This window comes from Rhinolophus hipposideros (genome assembly GCF_964194185.1).
Source record: "Rhinolophus hipposideros genome assembly, chromosome: 17".
NCBI lineage: Eukaryota > Metazoa > Chordata > Mammalia > Chiroptera > Rhinolophidae > Rhinolophus > Rhinolophus hipposideros.
The window spans coordinates 9,599,591-9,624,425 of record NC_138063.1 but is presented as its reverse complement, the minus strand read 5'-3'; the positions used below and the strand labels follow the sequence as shown (position 1 = coordinate 9,624,425).

General features: G+C 41.8%; 2 protein-coding genes across 8 annotated transcripts in view; both read left to right on the top strand.

Moving 5' to 3' along the window:
- Positions 1 to 3,725, top strand: part of SERPINB2 (serpin family B member 2) — a gene marked incomplete at its 5' end in the record, with an annotated part of 30,938 nt that extends 27,213 nt beyond the window's left edge. Inside the window, 2 exons of the mRNA XM_081078222.1 lie at positions 695 to 850; positions 2,354 to 3,725. Of these exons, the coding sequence (XP_080934348.1) occupies positions 695 to 850; positions 2,354 to 2,758 (561 nt within the window). The 3' untranslated portion in view covers positions 2,759 to 3,725. The remainder of the gene's footprint in view (positions 1 to 694; positions 851 to 2,353) is intronic.
- Positions 3,726 to 3,936: 211 nt separating this feature from the next.
- On the top strand, positions 3,937 to 24,674 carry LOC308509930 (serpin B8-like). 7 transcript variants are annotated; one of them, XM_081078547.1, is made up of 8 exons: positions 3,937 to 7,993; positions 13,425 to 13,547; positions 13,718 to 13,901; positions 15,217 to 15,354; positions 17,177 to 17,294; positions 19,048 to 19,190; positions 20,534 to 20,686; positions 22,242 to 24,674. In XM_081078547.1, exons 3-8 carry the CDS (start codon positions 13,734 to 13,736, stop codon positions 22,644 to 22,646), a joined length of 1,125 nt encoding a protein of 374 aa, XP_080934673.1. In that variant the 5' UTR covers positions 3,937 to 7,993; positions 13,425 to 13,547; positions 13,718 to 13,733; the 3' UTR covers positions 22,647 to 24,674. The 7 variants fall into 7 exon arrangements, with proteins under 7 accessions (XP_080934673.1, XP_080934674.1, XP_080934678.1 ...); XM_081078548.1 differs by having other exon boundaries at positions 13,425 to 13,561; XM_081078550.1 differs by lacking the exon at positions 3,937 to 7,993 and adding an exon at positions 8,049 to 8,144 and having other exon boundaries at positions 13,425 to 13,561.
- The last annotated feature ends 161 nt before the right edge of the window (positions 24,675 to 24,835 follow it).

The following is a 24,835-nucleotide window of genomic DNA, read 5'->3' as shown; positions in this document are numbered from 1 at the left end:
CTTTCCCTCCCTCCCTCCCTCCCTCTGTCCCTCCCTCCCTTTCTCTCTCCCCTGTCCCTCTGGGGAGGTGTCTGTTCAGATCTTTTTAGAATTGGGTTGTTCATTTTATTATCACTAAATTCTTAAGAGTTCATTATAAAGTTTGCGTACCAGTCCTTTATCAGATATGTTTTGCAAATATTTTCTCCTAGTCTATTGCTTTTCTCTTCATTCTCTTAATTAATTTCAGCTTTTTATGATACTAGAACACTTTCTCAAATGTTTGCATGTGATATACGCCTTGTTCAGTTTCTGAATCATTGGCATTTCCATAATTTGCATAAAATTATTTAAGTGTTTGGTAGAATCCAGCTTGCTGTGACTTACAGAGGGTCTCACACATAATACTGTTAGAGAAAGGAACTCCCATATCACCTGTTACTGATATTATCCAGCAGAACATATATTTGTACATCTTTTGTCAAATAAATTAACAACATAGATGTGGATTCAAGAGGTTAGGTTCCTTGAAAACAAATGAACCCAGGGAACAGTGCAATAAAACCCTGAAATCTAAGTCTGAATAACTTTATCCAGCGGTTAGCAGAGGGTAACCAATTTTGCCAGTGTTCTAGACTCCTGGGGACCAATAATGACAAAGAATAAGGAGTTGATGGAATACCTCCTCAGTGACTTTGTTACTTATTTTCTATAGAATACGAGCAAACCAGTACAAATGATGTCGATGAAAAAAAAGCTTCAAGTTTTTCACATAGAAAATCCACCAGCCATCGGCCTTCAACTCTACTATGAGAGCCGTGACCTCAGCCTGTTCCTACTGCTGCCAGAAGACATCAGTGGGCTGGACAAGGTAAAAACATCATGTCTGATGGCAAGATGGTTCCAGTGTTGACGCCTGTGTAGAATGGCCTCCCTGATCTTTAGTTCCTATAGAAGAAGGAAACCAACATACCTTGAGTCCTAGGTACTTCACCTTCAGGATAACAACTCAGCTCTAGCTTGAGGTAACCATACAAACAGCCAACACAAACAATAGATACTGATGTTCTTCATGAGTCACAAAGCCATGTGGACTGATCACAACAATCTTTCAGTTGTTCTAGGTCTGTCTTCTCCCTCTGGTAGGGTCTACCTAATGGGAGATTAATTTTTCACCACTTGCATTAATGTAGCACGAGATATACACTTTAAAACATTAAACTAACTTCCAAATTTTTTAAAAATATTTTTTATCAAGTAAATAGTCTTTAGGAGAAATATCTATGTAAACACCACCTTCAAGTATTATTTAAGTTGTTTTTCAGCCAAATTTCTACTAAGTCTAACATAACTTTCGTCAGATGATGTTTCTGAGTAATTTGCATGTCTAAACTGAATATTGCTTTCTCATAGGTGGCCTGTCTTTCTTTGCAGAGTACCTAATTTTTCAAGTGTGCCAAACTTTATATTTATAAGTTTCTATGGCCCTACTAGTGTGTAGAGAAGATTTCTAAATTGTATCATAAAATTTGTGAAACTGGAAAGGGTGGTTACAATAGGACTAAGTGTGGACATTAAACCATTAAAGTCACACTCTTATAAGATAAGCCTTTTTTCCTAAGACTGCAGGTTCCTGAGATGAAAATATTGTCACATTATTAATGTCCATCATTTACAAGTATGTCATTGACAGCGATACTTGGGTCTAGAAAACTGTCAAAGTAGCAATAGCATGTGATTTGAAACAAATGTGCTATTAAAAATATCAAAAACATTGTTTTTTCTCACATATACATATATATTAAACACACATGCATACATATATTATTAAAATTTAAAATATAAAGAGGAGAAAAATCTTCCTGAAAACCGCTATAAGAAAGTCATTACTCAAGATTTTCTTTCTTTATGTTTCTTTTTTTTGCATAGTTTATAGTTGCTAATTTCATATTGTTGTGATTGAGTGTAGACATTTTGTTTTCAAAGAACTGTCACCCATGTTAATAAAGCTAATGTTTTTTTGTGCCCTGACATACAACTTGTCCTATAGTATATGCTTTTGAGTAGACAACACATAAATTATAATTATTTCGATGTATTTGAGTGTATAGTTGATGTCTTGCATACAGTCATAGAAGTACTTCCATTTTGAATCAAGGTCTAATTATCCCATATCCTGACAACTATTAATCTGCAAAACAAATTCTGTACATGAACAGTGTGAAAAAAATTTCCGAATGTGCGTGTTTTGTTATGCTGGATAATGGGAGTGATCCTCAGTCATCTATGTAATATCGAGAGGTCTCACTCTACCAATATTTCTCACTACACTTTGGAATTACTGATTCTTTCTTTCTTGGTTCCACATCTGCAGCTGGAAAAGGCCGTCACCTATGAGAAGTTGAGTGAGTGGACGAGCGCAGACATGATGGAGTTGTACGATGTGCAGCTGCACCTTCCCAAGTTCAAGCTAGAAGAGTCTTATGATCTCAAGTCAGCCCTGAGTAGCATGGGCATGAGCGATGCCTTTAATCAGAGCAAAGCTGATTTCTCAGGAATGTCTGTGGAGAGAAACCTATTTCTGTCCAATGTCTTCCACAAGAGTTTTGTAGAAATAAATGAACAAGGTACAGAGGCCTCAGCTGGCACTGGGAGTGAGGTGAGTTTACGAATGAGTCTCCCTTCCATTGAATTCAATGCAGACCACCCATTCCTCTTCTTCATTAGGCATAACAAAACCAATAGCATTCTCTTTTATGGGAGATTCTGCTCCCCTTAAACCTGCATCTCTCTCATCAGATACGACCATCTCACCATGTGAAAAATGCATCATAAGATGGAAATGCAATCATCATTAAAAACTAGTTTGTAGTCTGGATATTTTTCACATTTGAATATTAGCAAGTAAAACGTGAAATAATGCATTCTATGTAGCTAGAGAGACTGGCAAATTTTATTTTTAGCACTTAACATTTTGTCTTAATGTGATTTTTATTTACATTTCAGAAATACTATGTTATTGAATTGAATGCCTTGCAATTCCTGAGCTCTTTGGTCACTGTGTTATCATTGTCAACTATATTTCACACCTGTCATTTAGTGAAGAAAAATCTTTATACAGGTGATATACTGATAAACAAGAATTTTCTTAAGAATTTTCATAGTTCGGAAATTATCACTGTAACATTAAATCCCCTTCTTCTGCTACTGACTACTTAAAAATACTTATGTTGACATTCACAGAAAAACTAGTGACATCCAAATGAAACGTGGAGTTTAGTTAGTAGAAATGTACCAATTTTGGCTTCTTCGTTTTAGCATATGCAACATGGTAGGGTTAGATATTAGCGTTTGGAAAAAGTGTGTTAGGAGTATGCAGAATTCCCTGTATTATCATCTTTGCAACTTTTCTGTGAATCTAAAACTATTCCAAAATAAAAATTTTATTAAAAATAATTATGTGAAAATGTTAATCATACTAACATCCTTCTTTTTAAAAATCTTATGAAGTATAGGCATAAATTTCTAATTTATATAAATATCTATTGTTAGTTACAAATATTCTTAGTGATACTAGTTCTCCATAAAATTGTCTGCGTTTTTCTAATTTATTTTTAAATGTTCATACACAATTGCATATTGGTAGTTTCATTAGCTATTATTCTAATTTTAGAGAATGACTGTATCACGCTAGGTTGCTTTTGTGACATTCATTTAATAAAATGAAAGAGCGGGTCTGACCTGAAAAGTGTATAAATTAGTATAAGATAATGTGCTTTCTGTATCAGATCTTGATTCAGTATTATAGGATAAACAATAATTCTATGCCTTAGCTCCAAAGATAGAAAATTGTAATATAAACCTTTGCGTCTAGGCCTAACATCTCACATTAAGTAGAAATGAAAGAAATCCCATGTGTCTGTATGCCTACCTGGCATTTTGCTTCGACCAGCCAGCTCCAGTTTGCCCACACACACCCTCCTGCAACAGCAGACAGCTTCTGTGAACTAGCTTTGATCCTCTGGCAAATTTCTTTGCCTCTGGTAGACTGTGTGTTCCCATTTCAGCCATACCTTCTGAGAAGTCTGAATCTCAGTCATGGGGCATTAGGTTGCTTGTAGGTAAAGTTGCAGTTTAGGTATGAATGAGAAAAGCAACTACTTTTTGAAAGACTAGATTGATCACTTTGAGACTCTCTATTAGATGATATCCCCATCATTAGCTTATTTTATTACTAAAAAGGACATTAAAATTCTCATATGTGGGCACTTAAACTTGGAAATATAATTTTCCAACCTTCATACAAATCTTCCCAAAAGAAAAGATATTGGCTTCAAAGTGTTAAAAATATTAAACATGCAATGTTTAAAATACTGGCTTGCAGAAACAATTGATTTTCAAAAGGCTGAATGGATTTTTACTAGTGCGATTTTTACTAGTGTGAATTGAATAATCAAGTGTCAAGGTTAGTAAGTACAATCAATGATGCCTTTATTCCATTTAGATCAGTACATTTTCTGAGAAGCCTTTCTTCATGGCAGCCATCAGTGCAAGTTTAGAAATAAACTAAACTTAAAACAAGGTCTTAAAAAATTGAAGAACAGGCAATACGTCCTAACTCATTTTATGAGGCCAACATTAACTTGATACCAGAACCTGGCAAGTGAAATGCACAAAAAAGAAAACTACAGACCAATATCTCTGATAAATACAGAGGCAAAAATACTAAACAAAATACTAGCAAATCGAATACAACAATACATTAAAAAGATAATACATCACGATCAAGTGGGGTTCATCCAGAGGCGCAAGGATGGTTCTACATACGCAAAACAATGTGACACACCACAGTAACAAAATAAGAGATAAAAGTCATGATTGTATCAATAGATACAGAAAAAGCATTTGATAAGCTGTAATACTCATTTATGATTAAAACAGTCAAGAAAATTTGTATATAAGAAAAGTACTTTAACATAATAATGGCCATATGTGACAAACCCTGAGCTAATATCACACTTAATGGTGGAAAATTGAGAGCTTTTCCTCTAAGATCAGGAACAAGACAAGTATGCCCCTCTCACCACTGTTATTCAACACAGTACTGGAAATCCTAGCCAGAGCAATCAGGCAAGAGAAAGAAACAAAAGGCATCCAAATTAGGAATGAAGAAGTGAAATTGTCACTTTTTGTAGATGACATCATTCTTTATATAGAAAACCCTAAGACTCCATTAAAAAGCTATAAGAAACAATAAACAAATATAGTAGAGTTGCAGGATACAAAAATCAGTGTGCAAAAATCCATTGCATTCCTATATGCTAACAGTGAAATTTCTGAAAAAGAAATGAAAAAAAACTGAAAAACCAATTCCTTTTGCAATGGCACCAAAAAGAATAAAATACCTAGGAATAAACTTAAAAGGATGTGAAAAACCTATACACTGAAAACTATAAATATTATTAAAAGAAATTGAAGAAGACACAAAGAAATGGAAAGATATGCTGTGTTCATGGATTGTAAGAATCAACATAGTGAAAATGGCCATATCACCCAAAGCAATATACAGATTTAATGCAATCTCCATTAAAATCCCAATGGCATTTTTTAAAGAAATAGAAAAAAAAAACAATCATAAGATTTGTATGGAATCACAAAAGACCCTAACAGCCAAAGCAATCCTGAGGAAAAAGAACAAGGCCAGAGGTATCACACTCCGACTTCAAATTATACTACAAAGTGACAATAATCAAAACAGCATGTATTGGCAGAAAAACAGACAGAGCGACCAATGGAACAGAATTGAGAGGCCAGAAACAAACCCCCATATATATGGGCACATATGTAATTTTCAATAACATACAACGGAGAAACAAAAGCCTCTTCAATAAATGGTGCTGGGAAAATTGGAAAGCCACATACAAAAGAATGAAACTAGACTGCTATTTATCACCATATACAAAAATTAACTCAACATGGATCAAAGACTTAAATATTAGACCTGAAATATAGTAGAAAACATAGGTACTAAACTTATGGACCTTGGTCTTAGAGAGGATTTTATGAATTTGATCTCAAAGGCAAGGGAAGCAAAAGCAAAAACAAATGAATGGGAGTGTATCAAACTAAAAAGCTTCTGCGCAGCAAAAGAAACTATTAACAAAACAAATAGGCAACCAACCAAGTAGGAGGAGATGTCTGCAAACATCTCCAATAAGGGGTTAATAGCCAAAATATATAAAGAACTCATACAACTCAACAAGAAACCAAACAATCCAGTTAAAATATGGGTAGAGGACCTGAACAGACACTTCTCCCAACAAGACATACAAACGGCTAACAGTATGTATTCACTAGCTATCAGGGAAATGCAATTTAAAAGCACAATGAGATCCTACCTCACAACTGTCAGAATGGCTAGTATCAACAAGACAAGTAGTACTAAGTGTTGGAGAGGCTGTGGAGAAAAAGGAACCCTCATACACTGTTGATGGGGATGTAAATTTGTACAGCCACGATGGAAAACAGTGTAAAGGTTCCTCAAAAGATTAAGAATAAAATTACCAAGTGACCCAGCAATCCCTCTTTGGGTGTCTACCTAAAAAATCTAAAAACATTTACCTGTAGAGTATGTGTACCCCTATGTTCATTATTCATGGTAGCCAAGTCCTGGAAACAACTGAAGTGTCCTTCAATAGAAGATTGGATAAAAAAAGATGTGGTACACACATACATTGGAATATTACTTGGCCACAAGAAAAGATTAAATACTGCCATTTGCAACAATATGGATGGATCTTGAGGTATTGCTAAGCAAAACAAGTAAGGTGGAAAAAGTTGAGAATCATATATATATGATTTCACTCACACCATGTTTCCCCAAAAATAAGACTGGGTCTTTCATTAATTTTTGCTCCAAAAGACACATTAGGGCTTATGTTCAGGGGATGCCACCTTGAAAAATCACGCTAGGGCCTATATTTCCGGTTAGGTTTTATTTTCGGGGAAACATGGTATGTGGGATATAAAACTGAAAACAAGGAACAAATAAGACAAACAAAAACTCATAGACACAGACAACAGTATAGTGGTTACTAGAGGGAAAAGGAGGTGGAGAGGAGATAGTAAAGGGTGATGGAGGTCAAATGTATGGAGACAGAGATTTGACTTTGGATGGTGAACACACAATGTGATATATGAATAATGTATTATAGAATTCTAATTTGAAACCTATATAATTTTATTGACGAATGTCACCGCAATAAATTTAATGAAATAAAAAAATAAAAGTACTCTTAATGCAATCCATCCCCCACAAAACCAGGTCTTCAAATTAAGTATTTCAAAGCCTTAAACTAAGATTAAAACAAACACATATTCAATTACATTGTCTCATGACATTTTAAAATAATTTCGTAAGCACAAAAATGTGTATTTCTAATAAAAAATTTCCTTCTTTTAAATTTCCATTTATGTGTTTTATAGAATTCATCGCACATTAGTATTTAGCATATTAGCACACATAGGTACTGGGGATGAGTGAACGAAAAATTGTTTTGATGGGTGTCCAACCAAAACAGTTTGGAAACAAATAGCTTTAGGAACCTTTTTAACCTCTGGTTTTGCTTCTGGTTAATTTTCAAAGTCAAGTCTCAATGTTGAAACTGCTCTTGCATTCATGCACCAAATACGAAATCTGTGCTTACTAACCCAGGAAAACGAACCAATGCCCCCAAAGCCTTCCACACACACCCTCAGAGGACAGGCACTAGCTTCCCCCGCTAAGCCATCAGCACTCCCGCCTGGGCAGGGGTTGCGTGCGAGGCTCAGGCTCCTCCCGGGGTCCAGCCTGGGGATGCGGAGCCAGAGATTGCAATATCTGACCCGGGTGAGTCATCCACCGGAAGCCTTGCCTGAATCAAAGCGGACGTGAATTATCCACCAAGCTGGACTAGGACCCGCGGCCGCAGCAGCAGCAGCAGCAGCAGCAACAGCCGCAGCAGGAATCCCCCAGGTACCGGGGCCGGGAGGCGCCCTGGTCGTCACGTTCCCAGGGCGGAGCTCCGGGGGAGCGCTGCAGGGAGGCAGGGAGGGGGCAGCTAGGCAAGAGGCAGACGGAGAGGAGAAAGAAGAACGGGAGCGGACCAGAGGAATGGTGGCAGGAGGTAACCCGGCTGGACGGCGGCGGGGTGGGGGTCACCTGACCCCCGCCGCCCCCTTGGCCCGGGCGCCGCGCAGAGTGGGGCGCTACCGAGCATCTCCACCTAGGTCAGGGCCGCGTGGCCCGAGCGTGGGAGCGGGGCGACCCTCCCCGGATCAGAGGCCAGTCTCGGGGTTGGGAGTGACACCGGGGTCTACTGACGTCACCGCGCTGCGATTTGCCAGCAGGGAGGGAGTGGCCAGTAACCCGAGCCTGGGGCGGTGACGAGAGAGAACGACGGGCGGAAACTTTGGGGAGGGTGAGTGGGAGGGAGCAGCAGGACGACTAGGGCGCGAATTGGAGCCCGGCCTGCAGTTTCCATGGAGCCTAGGGCAAATTCCGGGGGCGGCACCCTCGCCAGCACAAAAGCCTGTCCCCTCTGCGATCCAGGTTGTTTGGACATTCTCTCTCTTTCCCTCCCTCTCTACGTCGTCTGTTCTTTCCTCCTTCCCTCCTTCCTTCCCTTCCTTTTTTCCTTCGGATCTTTTTTCCTTCTATTTTAATTCCATCCTTAGCCGTTCTTTTCTTTCTTTCACATCTTTCATCTGTTCTTCATTGGCTGCTTTCCCTCAATTTGAAGCTAGTGCCGGTCCCCAAGCCCCCAAAATCGCCTCTTCAGCTGTCTTCCCTCATCCGCAGCCACAGTAGTTAATTTAATGGGTTGCTCACTTCCCAGATACCCCGCAATCCAGTAGCCTCTGCTCACACGCCCTGCTGAGGCTGTTTCAGGTGCAAACTGCCTCCCACATTCACTGCCTTCCCGCCCTCCCCCTGCAGCCTCCCACTTCCCACTTCCCTCCCCCACCCCCAGCTCTCCCTAGGCAGTCTGTTGGGTCTTCTTCCCTGTCTTCTCCCTCTTACTACCTGCAAATATTGGAAAGTCTCCAGAACCAGGTAAATTCCTTCTCTTCTGCCTCCACTGTACCTTCTGAGTAATTCCATCCCATTGGCCTAGAATCCGGATGCCCGGGCTCCCACTCTTGCTCCAGGACTTGGCCTTAAGTCACCTACCCCTGCCCACAAACACCCCCTGACTGGCTTTGTTGCAGGTTCCGTGGGTGGGGTGTGCTCCACCCACCAAACATGGAATGTACACCTTCCCCATTCCGTGTTGGCTCCTCTGTAAACTTCCGGTGGTTCATGGCCCACCCTCCACGTAAATTACCTAGGGAGGCTGTTAGAAGATAAACTGAGGCACATTACAAATTTTAAGAGTGTATTTGAGCAAAAATCAGTTTGAATCCAGCAGCATCCAAGCTAGCAGACAGAAAGGAGCTCCGAGGAGCTGTACAAAATGAAAGATCTTTATAGGCAGAAAGGAGCAGGAACAAGGAAGTTATACTGGCAAAAAAACAGGTTGGTTATTGCAGTTACTTTCCTTCAGGGGATGGAAGGGTATGTGGGGCAGATGGCCTCACTAATGCTGATCAGGCGATTCCTGATTGACTGGTTTAAGATTCCATTCCTGGGAGAGCTGAAACTAATTAAGTCTAGATTTGGTGACATGGCGCTTAACATCCAGGTAAATGATTCCATTTGGGGCCTCTTGTTTTGAGCAAGCCTCAGCGTAATCCTTGACTCTGTGGGCTGCCTCTTCCCCCGGCGTGGTCATTCACCGAGCTGGGCCAGTCCACCCTCCACTCTGCAGTGTAGATGCTTCCTCTGTATTCAGCAGTCCCTAGTTTATGGCAGCCATCCACCAGCAAGTTCCCAGCCTTTTTCTACGCTGTACGGTGAGCCACAGTACCGTTCTATAACTCCAGTGTATTCTTACAAAACAGTTGTTTAAAACCCATGCGTGGCTTTCCAGATCACAGCTCAAATTCAGGCTTCTAAATCTGTCAGGGGAGCCCATCCTGTGACTACGACAGGACACCACACAGACCCACCCCATGGCCCACACAAACCATGCGCTTCTCGCTACATTCTTTGCACCCGCCAATCCCACAGTCACAGCCTTAAAATTCACCTCCCCCGTTCACCACCTTACAGAAACTTCTGTCCAACCTTATAGAACCGGCTCACCGCTCACCTTCTCCGTAGCTTCTAAAGAGAAGTTATTCTGCTTCTCTGTGGTCTTCCTTAGCTCTTTGTAAATTGTCCTGTTGCAGACACATGGCTGGCTTCAATCCATGCATTTATGTTGTGTGTCTCCCCTAGGATGGGAATTCCCAGCCAGGAACTATGGCATTTATTGCTCGTTTTCTTCTTCAGAATCATGTAAGGGAAGTTCTACATAAATACTCTTTGAACAAATTCACATTTGGATATGTGTATGGAGGGGGTGGGGCAGGGAGTTGGAAGGTGTTCACGGACCTCAGGAAGAGAACAATGCCATATGCTTGGAAGCAGAAGGCTTGCTTTTGTGACTGACTCTTCCGCTCTTACTATGAGACCTGAGGACAGTATTTCAGTGTTTTGACCTGTCTGCCCTCCTGTAAAAGAAAAACTAGTTTAATGCCAATTTATTTTATTGGCAGGAAATCAAATCTTTCCACATTGCTGTGGTTTTATGACACAATTGAATTGTGGCACTGGCACCCAAAGGTTTTATTTTGTTTTATATTGAAATTAATTCCTTTTTAGAATTATTGGACAAGGTCCATTTGGTTTCAAGTTTCAATCCTCTCACAGGCTTTACTGTACAAATGAGATGGGGACATCAAAAAGAACTGAGGGGAACAGAGTCATTCCATTACCTTGTTCCAGCCCCTGTCTTTCAATGGTGTGAGCTGGGCCACTTCCTGGAGTTGCACTTGTGTGTGAGTGTGTACCAACCAGTGTGTGTCATCGCTATGGGGCAGATACTAATGGGAAATCCTGTGCTCCTGACCAGCACCTGCATGTTGAAAAGGAATGAAGGGGAGGAAATGAGATGAAGAAAGAGGGAAGATGGAAGAAACCAGAAGCGGGCCTTTGTAATTAAGGGCAGTTAATAATGTAAAGTTGAAATTGATGAACGGATACTCCAGTTCATCCCTTTGCTTGTTCAGGCAAGACAACTACACCTACACACACTCTCACACTCACCAGTCTAAGCTTATGCCTGCCTCACCCTGGGTGGAAAGCTCTTACGCTCAGGTGGGACGAAATCTAAATTTATTTGTGTCTTGTCGTCTCCAGCTCTCCAGTTCTGTCCTTTGGGTCTATTTGGTGCCACCTTCTGGTAGGCCTGTGGCACTGACGTTTGACTGTCCCCCTGGCTTCCCTCCTAGCTCTTTATTTTCTGAAATGTCCTCAAGTGTATGGTGAGGACAAATGGGCTGGAAGTGGCCTGGAGGAAGGCTGGACTCCGCTGCTCTGGGGGCTTTGCCCACTGCAGACATAACAGCCTTCCAATGTCTGCAGCCGTTGCGTTTAAGCTGTGCAGCTGCAGGCTCTGGAGAGGCTGGCTCATGACCTGAGGACAGCAAAGAACTTCAACATTTTGTCGTCCATAAGTGACCTATTAAGTACAGAGGACCGCTGTGAAAACTGCCGCTGCTGCATTTACTTGGTTGATGTTATAATACATTTTTTTTTTCAAACTTTAAAGAATTGGCACTGGTTTGGGCTATTGTTCTCTATTTAGAGTGTGGCCTTCAAACTTTTTTTTTTTTTTTTTACACGACACTCTTTTTTTCCCCCCTTCCAAAATCAGAGACATCTCCTCTTGAAAAAATAATCTTAGGAGGAAACGTCAAGGAAACCATTCAACAGTGGAAAGGCTCTGGTTGAAATAGTTGTTGCCCGTCCTCGTGGCTCACCCACTCAGCTCCTCTTTCCTCTCCTGCTTCTGAGAGACGTAGGGGCCTGCTGACTCCTATTCACCCACAGAGCCTGGGAGGTAGGGCGCCATCTTCCATGAAAATTACATTTTTGAAGAGATACCTTCTAAGGACGTGAGAAAGACTGTCCTGGATTGTAAAAGGAGAAAGAGGCTTTTCAAAAGATTTCAGTCTCAAAGGAACAGAGAAAGAATTTACAATGACAAGTTGTCTGAAGTAAATGCTCTAAGGCAGGAGTGTCCAAACTGCGGCCCGTGGGCCAACTGCGGCCCGCGATCCATTTTTTTATTGGCCTGCAGCAAATTCCAAAAATATATTTAGTTAAATAAACCAGGGGAGGCAATACGTACTTCACCTCGAGTGAGTGGCCTGGCTGTTTGTGTATTTTACCATATATGGCCCTTGGTGAAAACCCTTGAAAAAAGTTTGGACACTCCTGCTCTAAGGAAAGCGAAGTCTGGGCTTAGAGGCAGGATGAAGCTTGTTCTAAAGTTTAGTCAAGCTGAGGGAAGGTCAGGCCGGCTTGGTCAGGCTGGATCCAAAATCGGTGTCTCTGCTTCGGTGTCCATCTGATGACTTGAGATTCGGGCTTCATGTTTTACAGCCCTGCCCAGGGACTCCCTTTGCAGCTCATTTCCTGCAACTCCGGTGGAAAAGGTGTATCTTTTTTTGGAGTCCCTTTGATTCAAAGTACATTTTGAGTCTCCCCAGTAGTAGTCCATATTTTAGGTCAGACCATCCCAAACAAGCCCTCTACATCTGTTGAAATCCATTCAGCTGTTTAAACATGACACGGTGACAGAAATATCATCATTTTTATTTACAGAGAATTATTTATAATTCGTATAACTTTGTTTCTAAATTACACTAGGGACACGAAATGGAGTGGGGAGTAGCAACAACAGGGGGACTTTTAGCTCTGGCATCAAACTGCGGCTTCTGGTCCTGACTTCCTGGATGCTGCCGGTGGGATGTGGAATAAGCAACTAAACCTCAGTCTCCTGGTCTCTAACATAGAGTAATACCTGTGTTGACCTTGTATGTTGTGGGGATTATATGAGATAATACATGTGAAGCGCTGGGAACAGTGCCTGGCAACCAGACGTGGTGGCCATCGCTACACTCAGGGAGGGAGTCAGCAGGTCTCAGGGCGGGCGTTCTGGCCCCTACAGGGGTCCTCTGGCTAAGGGTGGTACCAACCAGGAGCCCTGGGATTGGCTACTTTGTGAATAAACCAGTGTATTTGTTACCTATTGATGCTGTAATGCTTTACCAGAAATTTAGTGCCTAAAAACAACAAAAATTTATTATCCGATAGTTCTGGAGGTCAGAAGTCCAAAGCAGGTCCGCTGTGCTACATTTTTCCCCATAGGCTCTAGGACAGAATCCTTTCCTTGCCTTTTGCAGCTCCTAGCAGCTGCCTGCATACCCTGGATGGTGGCCTTGCGTCCTTCTCACCTTTGCTTCCCTCTTCACAGCTCCTTCTTTGACTTTGACCTTCCTGCCTTCCTCATGAGGACCCTGTGATTACATCGAGCCCACCTGGATCATCCAGGAGAATCTCCCCAACTCAAGATCCCCAATTCAGTCACGTTTGCAAGGTCTCTATTGCCATGTAAGATAATGTAATCATAGGTTTGAAGAATTAGACATGGATGTTTTTTGGGGTGCAATTATTTTCCCAACCACACCCAGGGTCCATTGACAGGCGTACTAATGACAGGTGACAAATTGGAGGGTTTGGCTGATGTGCTTCTGTGTTGTGTTTTAGATACAGACCTTCCCTGATGGATAATCTTGGGGAAGCAAATGGCACTTTTGCCATCAACTTATTAAAAATGTTGGGTGAAGAGGACAACTCACGGAATGTGTTCTTTTCTCCCTTGAGCATCTCCTCTGCCCTGGCCATGGTCCTCATGGGGGCCAAAGGGGACACAGAGGCCCAGATATCGCAGGTAGGTGGGACATCACAAAGGGATTACAATGGCATGCTCCTATCTGTGCTTCCACCGAGCTGGTCTTTTCATACTTTCACACCAGCTGATGAAAGCCAGTGTGGCTGGTAGGTGGGAGGTGGGGACACTATGGTGATAGACAAAGGGCAGACATGGGTAGAAAGGTAAATTGTGTGAGACAGGTGATCGCTCCTTAGAGAAATCAAGTATTATGTTATTTTCTCTAGATAAAAACATCAATGTGTTATTATAGCAAAATTTGATAAGGCAAACTGTAATTCTGCCCCACAGAAAAGACAAGAATTTCAACTTTGTTATATTTAAAATCTTTGCTAACTTTATGTTTCAAATTGAAATGCACATGTGTAAATGAAGTTTTTGTTAAATGGGTTATTCCTAGTATCCAATTATGCCCAAGGGGAAGAAGAATGTGGCACAAATGTAGACTGCTCTCTTCTGGAGTTATTCAGAGGGAAATGTGATCTGATTAATCTGAACGGGGTGATATGTGACCTCAGCTACAAATGAAGGAGTGGATGACACTTTAGGGAAGGAGTCCTTAACCTTTTTGTTGCTTTGGCAGGCTTGTGAAAATGTCCCAGAATATTGCCATATGCACATCATTTTACCACCAATGTCAGGGGGTACGGATGCCCTTGGCAGTGCATGCAAGGTTTTGGTGGAAACCAGAGGTGGCGCTTCTTCTTCCAGCTCACCGCAGGACTGAGGCTTAGGACTGGGAGTGTTGGGTGATACTGGGACAACCTGAACTCTCACTCTAATCTGACATTTAAATCACAGTCTGGCCTGGAGGATTGTGACAGTGCTGATGGAACATTTTCATGTGTTTTTCTCCTCCTTCTTGTAATTCTGTTGGTCAAATCCATTCCAGCTACCTACTTGTTCTGTTCAGTTTCCCTCCTGAGTTTTCACACCCTGCCTTCCTGGCCTGGATACATCAGCTAGGGCAGTGATTTACACCTGAGGGTGATTTTACTTCCCAGGGGACCTTTGGCAATGGCGGGGTAGTTTTGTTTGTCGTAACTGAGAGGTGCTGCTGACACCTAGTGGGTAGAGGCCAGAAATGCTGCAAAATACCCTACAACGCCCAGGACAACCCCCACAACAAAGTCTCTGGCTCAAAATGTCGACAGGGCAAGGTTGAGAAACCCTGTACCAGATGGTTAAACCAAACTCCTTTTAAGATAGGATCCTCTGTGATTTCCAGTGCAGAGATTTGTTTGGAGAGATAGTTCTTTGAGGGAACAACATGGCAATGTTAAAAAAAGTTTGTGTCCTTGTTTTCTATCACCAGGCACTTTGTTTGAATACAGGTAAAGAAGTCCACCAAGGTTTCCAGTCACTTCTCTCGGAAGTTAACAAATCCGGCACACAGTACTTGCTCCGAACTGCCAACAGACTCTTTGGAGAAAAGACGTGCGAGTTCCTCCCAGTAAGTAATACTCACACCCTAATGAAAAAGAAATTGAAAATAAAATAGAAACTACAGGGGACCAGAGATAAAGTACATAGCTCTAATGTTTTAAAAATGTACTTAGAATTACACCTCTATAATGATAATTTTGAATTTTATGATTACTTCTGAATTATGTCCTTTTTTATTGTTACTGATACATCTCTCCTGGACGTCAGTCTCAATATGTCCATCCTCCTGCACCTAGACCTGCTTCTCCCCCTTGATCTCCATCCCTCAGTGACCATATTATCTCGTAGATGTACAAAGCTCCCCCACCTGCCCAGTGTCACCTCTGGTTATTGGGCTGTTCCTGCCAAGCTACCCTCCCAAAGTCTCTTAAATTTGTCCCCTCATCTGAATCACCACCTCCCTTGCCTGGGTCCAGATACTCACTGCCTTCTACATCATTATTTTAATTGTTTCCCACTAATCTCTCCAAGTCCAGTCAGGTCCTTCACTTTGTCTCATAAGCACACTATTGATAGAATAGTCTTTCTAAAATCAGTTCATAAAACTGAGGTTTTAAATCTGAGTAGTTCCTATGTATTGCAACACATAGGTCCCAAGTTTCCTAGTCCAGTGAGAGCCTACCACAATTCAGTAAGTGAGGTCCAAACAATTACAATATGTAGGGTGAAGCTATCTCTGAGACGAATGAAATGAGCAGGGCACCCCACTCCCCTTACTGGCTGGCAGTGCCCCGGATTCTTCTGTAAGACTCAAATACATCCCTGTGTTGGCTGTTGTTGGGTGTTACCCACGGAGGTTGCCTGCTCTGGTTATAAAAATCAGTGGAGATGATTCCAGATCTTTTAGCGGGGTATGTCTTCTAGGGTAAGCATGAGTGGTCCCAGGAATCTCCTGGTTAAGCCACGTTCATTTTGAACATCAGCCTGATCTTTGAATATTGTAGTTCAGGAGAACTGGGGACACAGGGAGCCACCCTCTATTTTTCTCGGTTGCTTGGCTTTTCTCTGTACCTGTTCTTTCTTCTGTAGAAGCTAAAATATTTGAGAACAGGAGATGGGCAGAGGATGGGCGCCAATTGCCAGGCACATTATATCTGAAACCAAGTTTTTGTGAGGCGAGTTATATTTGGGTCCTAATGTATTGGGTGTAGGCCCTTCCTGATGTGACTCCAACTTACATTTCAAGGCTCATCCCTGTCACTGTGTTTCCCCTGATCCCTGCACACACACACACACACACACACACACACACACACATATACACTACCCTCTAGGCTTATCACATTCCACTCCTGGAGGACCTGTAAGATTTCTTGATATTCCAGTTCTACAATGGAGCCTCCCAGTCATTCCACAAATATGTTTCAGACACTGGGGTTGGTGCTGGTGATACACAAATGAATAAAAGAGAGTTCAGTTGCCTAATGTGGGGGTGGGAGGGAGAAAAATCAAAATCAAGCAGAAAGTCAGTATGGAGTTTAAGTGTTTGTGGCTGTTTGGTGCATGCCTGCCACCATGCCTGTTCTCAGAACATCTTGTAACTCTCTGTGTGTATATGTCATCTCTCGGCAGCCTGTGAGCCACCCCAAGTCTCATGCCATGTTTTCACTCTGGTGCCCAGCACCGAGCAAGGACCAGGCACAGGGTTGGTGGTCTATACCTTTTTGTTACATGCATGAATGAGTCTTAATGTGCAGGGTGACCTGTGCATTTAGGCTAGAAACGTGTTAAGTTGAAAAAAAAAACACAAAAAAACGAAAAAGAAAAATGTTTTCACACTGTGGGAACCTTTCCTGAATAGGGCCAAACTCGGTATTTTGCATTTGTAGGCTTTTAAGGAATCCTGCCAGAAGTTCTACCAGGCAGAGCTGGAGGAGTTATCATTCACTGAAGACACTGAGGAATGCAGGAGTCACATTAATGACTGGGTGACAAAAAAGACTGAAGGTGAGAGATTGTATTTCAGCAGACCTGGCATTGTGAAGGAAAAGAGAGCTGAGATTGCCTGGCATGACCTGTTGCCATCGGGACCCTGTAACCAGTGGAACCAGTAGCCTGTTTGTGTGTGCTTGCTGTGTTTTTCAGGCAGCCATGTAATTCTGTTATTTTGTTTGGGCTTTATCAGATCACAAAGTGGTGATGTCAAAAAAAATGCTTAAACCTAGTGTAAGGATCTCAGACCCCTCCCCTCTGGACCATGCTGGAAAATCCCCCCAACATGCTTCCTCTTGGGGACCCTGTTTATCTTCTGTCTGGGAGGACCCTTGCCCTGCTCTGAGGGCAGAATGACATTGAACTTGGGTGAGAGTGGGGTAGGGCCATATTTTATGTTAAGTCCCTGTGGTAACGTGAATAGCTCTGGTTTTATCCATGGCCCGTTCCTTCCTTGATTACGTGACTGTGGGTAAGTTTGCTTTCAGATCATGACCTTTTCTGAATTTGCTTTATATCCTGGGGGTTCAGCTAATGTAGAGGCTGCAGAGTCTCTGCCTGTCCAGACCACATTCTGTCTCACCAGAAATAGTTCTGCCCATTCCAGACTAGATAAAGGACATGCTTTTTTATTGTACCCTAAATACCTGACATGTAATTTAGAGACTTCCAAAAAGTGGGGGAGTTAAGTTACTGATTTCTTCCTGTGCCCACCAAGCACTCTTTATTCTGTCCATTCAATCTTTATGGCACACCTGCTGGTCTACACCTGCTGTGTATTAGACAACAGTAAATGACCTTTGGAAGAGAAGGTCATGTTTTCATAGGCCACCCATGCAGTGGTCTCTTGCTCTCTGGCAGTCCGACAGTCCTAAGTCACTGAGGAAGCCGGAAGCTTCTCCACACTTTACCTCCTTATGTCCCTCACTCTCCATGGCTGCTCACACTCTTCTTTCCATCAGGCTGACCTCCCATATGTTTTGCTAGAGCATTAGAGCTGGGGGGACTTTGGGGATCACCTTGTCCCTGCTCTCATTGGACAACTCAGCTTGTGCCCTTTTATTCATCCCCCAATTCCTTTGCCCCAATTACTCCCATTGGGAAACCTGCCTTCTCCCATTTATTGCTCTGTATCCCCATCCTTTGGAAGGCTCTCCTCACCTACATGAGATTTGAAGGTTGGCATACAGCAATGATACTCAAGCAGAATTAACCTCCAGGTGACATTTGGCCATGGCCAAAGTCATTTTGGGTTGTCACAATTGGGGGGTGTGCTATTGGCTAAACACCCTATAATGCACAGGACAGTCCCCACAACAAAGAATTATCTGGCCTAAAATGCCGAAGTTGTATGGTTGAGAAGTTACAGTGCTAAGGTTGAAAGGCTTACAGTTGCAATCAAGACTCTTGGGTCATTTTCTCAGCTCAGCCACTTGCACCCTATGGGACCTGGGCAAAAATAAAGTCAGGAAAATGCTCTTAACTTGAATTTATAAATTGAGGGCAAAATGATAGTTGACCTGTCTGCTTCAGGACTATTTTTTAAGGACACACAATACCGTGTGTGTGTGTGTGTGTGTGTGTGTGTGTGTGTGTGTGCATAGAATGGAAACCATCACCCTGAGTTATCAGGCAGCCGGAAAGACGGGATTCCAGCCTGGCTGTCAACTAAGGCTCAATGTTATCTGTCAAGAAGATTTTTGTAAAAAAGTATTCATCTCCCCTAGCCCCCCCAAATGGCAATAAACTTCTCTGATGTTTTCTGCAGGTAAGATTTCAGAGATACTCGGTGTCGGGACAGTTGGCCCACTGACTAAGCTGGTTCTCGTGAATGCCATCTATTTCAAAGGGAAGTGGAACGAGCAGTTTGACAGAAAGCACACAAGGGGAATGCCCTTTAAAACCAACCAGGTAGGGAAATAGTTTTCAGATATACTGCTACTTTCTTTAGGAAGTATGCTGGGAAAGACGGTGATTGGAAGAAGTAAATAATTTATTTCGCACTATCGTGTTTGTTAATCTATTTCTGAATGTATTTTGTGCCTCCTGTATACCTACCTTCTATTGGAGAGAGAGGAGAAAAACCAAAATAATCTTTATATTGATAGTTTCCTTTTTTCATCCTTGGTCAAATTGATCTTCTATCTCTGGTCATAGTATTCAGATTGAAAGGAAATTTCTTCTAAACCTTAAGATTATTCTTGTACTGTACTGCCACCATCTACATTTACTTAGACACCCTCTTGCAATGTCAGGGACAACTATGCTTATTTATTGCTTTAGAATTCATGGTGACACAATTCTGAACACAAGAAAAAAGGTCGTAGCGGATGTTAAAGCTATATTTATTTTTTAATTTTGGGGGCTCTTTTAAAAATAAAAATTGCATGTATTCACGGTGTACAAGATGACGATTTGATGTATGTAGTGAAATGACTACTATAGTCAAGGTAACTAACATATCTTCCCACAGTTACCTTTTTTCGTGTGATAAGAGCCCTGAAATCTACTCTCAGCAAATTTCCAGTGTTCGATACAGTATTATTAACTATAGTCGTCAAGTTGTATATTAGATATCCAGACTTATAAGCCTAACATGAAAAACACTTCCCTCCATTCTCTTTTGAATATGATAATGGTTGGGGTCAATAGCTATTAGCTTGGAATTTGACCTCCATCAACTTGATAATAGCATATTACACAAAAATTAAAAAATCTAAAATTATTTGGTGCAAGTTATAAAAATGGTGGACCCAACACATCTTGTTAAGATTCCCCCTTCATGAAAACCAAAGGCATAAAACCAATTATATCATTGAGCAACTTTTCAGAATTAAAATATAACTCCCTCTGGCCTATATATCTTCTCTAACCTGATCTTATAGCCCAAAGGCCCAAATTCTCTTCTCAACTTATAGAAATAACTTTTAATTATAAAGTCCCTGGGAGTGCTTTTCTGTGCATATTCTCAAAAGAGAAAAAAACACCCACAACTTCTTCAAAAAATAACAAGAGTTTTATATCTATCTATACTTGTCAGTTCATTCTCTCACCTGTTATAGTTGATCTGCTGGGGCAATAGCATGTTATATTCAATACTAGTATGTAATAATGAATATTTTATATGTATCATAATAAGTGCATAGAAGTAATAATCCTCTTTTATGTACCCAGGGGTTCTACACATTAGACATATTTTTAGTGACCTGTGCTCATTTTTCAGGAATCTGATTTTAATTTCATGTTTCCATTAGGAAAAAAAGACAGTGCAGATGATGTTTAAGCATGCTGACTTTAAGATGGGCTATGTGGATGAGGTGCACAGCCAGGTCCTGGAGCTGCCCTATGTGGGGGAGGAGCTGAGCATGACCATTCTGCTGCCTGACGACAACACTGATCTCACCATGGTAAGCCCTCGGCAATGAGTCTGAGTGTCTAAGCCTCCAGCCTGAGCTCTTTAAGTCCAACCATGACATAACATTTGAGGAGTTTCCATTGATTATGAAGAGTGCTGGGTGAACACCACTGCATGTGTTTGGTGAGCATGTGTATGCATTTCTATGGAATATACATCTAGGAGTGGAATTGTGGGTAAGGAGACATTTTGATGACGCTAAGAAGAGAGCGTTCCAAGCACATAAGAACATTATTCTTTATTTGGAAGAGAGGGGCTAGTTGAGGACTCAATAATTATTGAACATATTGGAAGAAGGTAAGGATTGATCTGGGCAATGTTTCTCAAACATTAACATGCATACGAATCTCCTGGGGATCGTGTTAAAATGCAGATTTTTGACTCCGGACTATGGCCGGAGATTTTGCATTTCTGACAAGATTCCAGGTGATACCCGTATTGGTCACTGGCGCACTTTGAGTAGCAAGGATGTAAAGTACAGGTGAGGAGTTTATCTTAGACAGGAGGAGAGAGACCTCTTCCCACGACAGAAAAGGAGTGGAGTTCAGGATGGGAGAAGGTAAATTTGTAACGTGGGAGGTGCAGGACCTTGGTGTGTTGGTTGGTTCCCTGGGGTTTGGGGAAGCCCTCATTTGTAACGTTTGCTGATTCCATGGTGTAAATATACTGACCATGACTGAGTTTAGGCTCCCAAGGGTTTAACAATTGCCTCTCACCAGAGATACAAGCCAGCTCCAGTGTTCAGAATGTTGAGGGTGGGGCCTGCTTGATTTCCCTGGCTTCTCTATGGAATCAGGAAGCTATCAGCGTAAGTCAAGGATGAGGTCTGTCATTACTACTTAAGGAGAAAATTAGGAGAGTCTAGGGATAGAGCTAATGTCCCAATAGCTGTCACTGGAGAGGAACACTGACCTGGGCTCCAGGTGGTAAAGGGAAGCGGGGAGATGCAAGTGGAAGCCCCCTCTCATTCTTTTCTTTCTTGTGGATAAATAGAATGACTGACGGGTTTTGGACATTGTGAAGCTAACTCCAGGGCCGGCAGAAGGCAAACAAGGGTGCCAGAAGCAACAGTCCTGTTGAATCCCCCATTTCTGCTCTCCCCAGAAGCCACGTCTCCCTTCCTATTCAGATGATCCCTAATTCCTCCCTCGTTCTCAGATCAGAGTTCTGAACCATGCTCTGTCTTTCTTTTGGCAAACAATCTCTCCACTCATGGCGATGTGTATCACATGAATATAGTCAATTGGCTCTGAGAATTTTCTAAACTAAAAAACATTTGGAATAAATTTGGTATATGTGGGGAAAAAAACAAACAAAACTACCTCTTCTTGTCTCAGGTGTTTTCTCGCTGTTTTGTATTCATAAAACAGTGAAAAAATACAAGAATTTGAGGGAAAATCTTGGTGTGTTTACAAGAGGGAAAATCTCTGGGGATTGTCTTAGGCCAGAACTCACCACCTAGTTGCATGACATTGGGTAATGGATGGGGAAGTGGGCACCGGGCTATTGTCATCTAGATTTGAAGATTTGACCCTTGGTTATTTCAGGTGGAAAAAACACTTACGTATGAGAAGTTCAGAGCCTGGACGGATCCAGAAAAGATGACTCTGGGTAAAGTTCAAGTTTTCCTTCCCCGATTAAAGCTGGAGGAGAGTTATGACTTGGAGTCTTTTCTTCGAAGTTTAGGAATGACTGATGCTTTTGAGGAGGCCAAGGCAGACTTTTCTGGAATGTCAACTAAGAAGAATGTGCCCGTGTCCAAGGTCTCACACAAGTGCTTCGTAGAGGTCAATGAGGAAGGCACAGAGGCAGCTGCGGCCACTGCTGTGGTCAGGAATTCCCGGTGCAGCAGAATAGAGCCAAGATTTTGTGCAGACCACCCATTCCTCTTCTTCATCAGGCACCACAAAACCAACAGCCTTTTGTTCTGTGGCAGGTTCTCTTCTCCGTAAAGAGGTGCTGTACAGGTACTCCTTTCCCTTCTGCCCACCTTGCCTTAATTCAAATTCTGTGTGACCAAATTGGTGTGATGGTTTGAGTGCCACAATAAAGTGTGTGCACCTGGGAAGTCGGCGATAGTCTTGACTAAATAATCCACAGCCACTGAGAGTGACTCGGGCTTCCGACGTGTAGAGTTGGGGGCTGTTCTCATTCTGGAATATCTGGGAGCTCCTCCCTCTCATGAACTCTGCCCTCACCTACCTATTATAGGATGGCCAGCTCTCCTCAAAGTGCTGCGCACTGTTTGTGGGCGTCTTCAGGAGCATGTCAAAGATTCACGATCAGCCCCCCATCCTGCAATGATCTCAAAGCTGTGCCCAGCACCACTGCTAGGCTCACCAGAAGATGCCAGTGCTCAGGCCCGACTGCACACAAAGCCCGGATGGACACTGCAGAGTGAACACTGCAGCCACAAAATTCTCTCCCCTGTCAGTATCACACAGACAGCCCTCCACATCCCATGTCTCACACAGGCCGTTAGGAAAACCACTCCTCCAGGTCTTGTCATCAACCTCAGATACGAGTTCAGGGGCTTAGCATTGAGCTTCAGGAATGAGCTTGGCAGAGCCAAATCTACATGCCATGTAGTTGTCTCCATTCCCTTTGCTTCTGAAACATACACACACCCCAAAGGAACCCAGACCAAGCACCTCTTGGAAGCAGTGACCCTTCTAGTTCATCATATATGATCCGACATGGCTCAAGTACCCTCCTGCTTAAAAGCAAATCTCCCTACATTATTTTTTTTCTGATTAAAAAATAATTTGTGTTATGGCAGAACTTTGGGAACTATAGAAAATTATACAAAGAAAGTTTAAGTTACCCACAGTGCCACTACCCAGCAATCATTGCTGTTAACGATGATATATATCCTCCTTATTCTATGTCTGCGAATAGAAGTTATAAACATTTTAACCCAAGTTAATCATACACCTCTGTAGCTTATTTCTACCTTTACTATAAATCTTCAAGATAATTATCTTTTTATATCATCAATTTAATGTGTCAAATTGTATGACTTTTCTATAATCAAATCTAATTTGGGTAATTAAAATTATTCATATATTATTCTGTTATGAATATCCTAAATATTTCTAAACATGCTTAATATTTTTAAACATACATTCCTAAAAATGATACAGTCAAGATAAAAGTTGGGCACATTTTGAGACTTCTTCCAAATTGGTTTTCAGAACGTTGTTTTATACTCCCACTTCCGTCACCATTTTATGTTCCATTAACTGCCGCTTAACTTTTTTATTATGAGTTGGACTGAAAAGTGGTTATTCCTGACTCAATTTTCGATTCAGTCCACAGCTACATGAACCATTCATATTATAGCTCTTACAGTTCACCAAAGTAGAACACGTTCTCTATTGGGCCATGTTCATATCAAACTTTCCAAAACAGGTTTGGCCAAACATTAATCATACACTGGAAAGCATGCCTCTGTGAACCTAAGTCTCACTTCTACCTTTAATTAAAAAACAAATCTACACCTTTAGTGGGGTATAATTTACACAGGAAACCTTTACACATTTAACAATTTGATAAGTTCGATACATGTATGCTCCCAGGAAACCATCCCCACAATCAAGATGATGAAAGTATCTGTTGCACCCCAAAATTTCCCCTGTACCTTTGTAATCCTTCCCTCTTGCCCTTCCCTTTCCCACCCTAACCACTGACTCCTAATTTGTCATGCGCCATTGGTCTGCTTTCTGTCACTATAGCTTAATTTACATTTTCTAGAATTCTGTATAAATGGAATAAAACATCATAGACTCTTTTTGGGATGGCTGCTGTGACTCAGTATTGTTGAAATTCATTCATGTGCATATCAATAATTTGTTCCTTTTTACTGCTAAGTAATATTTCATTGTATGGCTATCCCACCATTTGTTTATCCATTCACCTTTTGATGGACATTTAGGTTGTTACCAAGATTTTTCCTATTGCAAATAAAGTTTTCATGTGCATGTCTTTGTGTAGGCATATGCTGTTATTTCTGTGGGGTGGACACATGGGGGTGGAATGTCTGGGCCATGTGGAAAGTGGAAAAGAGTTTGGCCATTCCTTTAAAAATTAGGCATATGCCTTCCACAAGGCCCAAAGTGGTTGAACTATTTAACATTCCCAG

Coding starts and splice junctions, on each gene's coding strand:
- LOC308509930 (XM_081078552.1), top strand. CDS start 13,734: ATGGATAATCTTGGGGAAGCAAATGGCACTTTTGCCATCAACTTATTA. Junction 15,355..17,176: donor AGACGTGCGAGTTCCTCCCA/GTAAGTAATACT, acceptor TTGCATTTGTAG/GCTTTTAAGGAATCCTGCCA. Junction 17,295..19,047: donor GGTGACAAAAAAGACTGAAG/GTGAGAGATTGT, acceptor TGTTTTCTGCAG/GTAAGATTTCAGAGATACTC.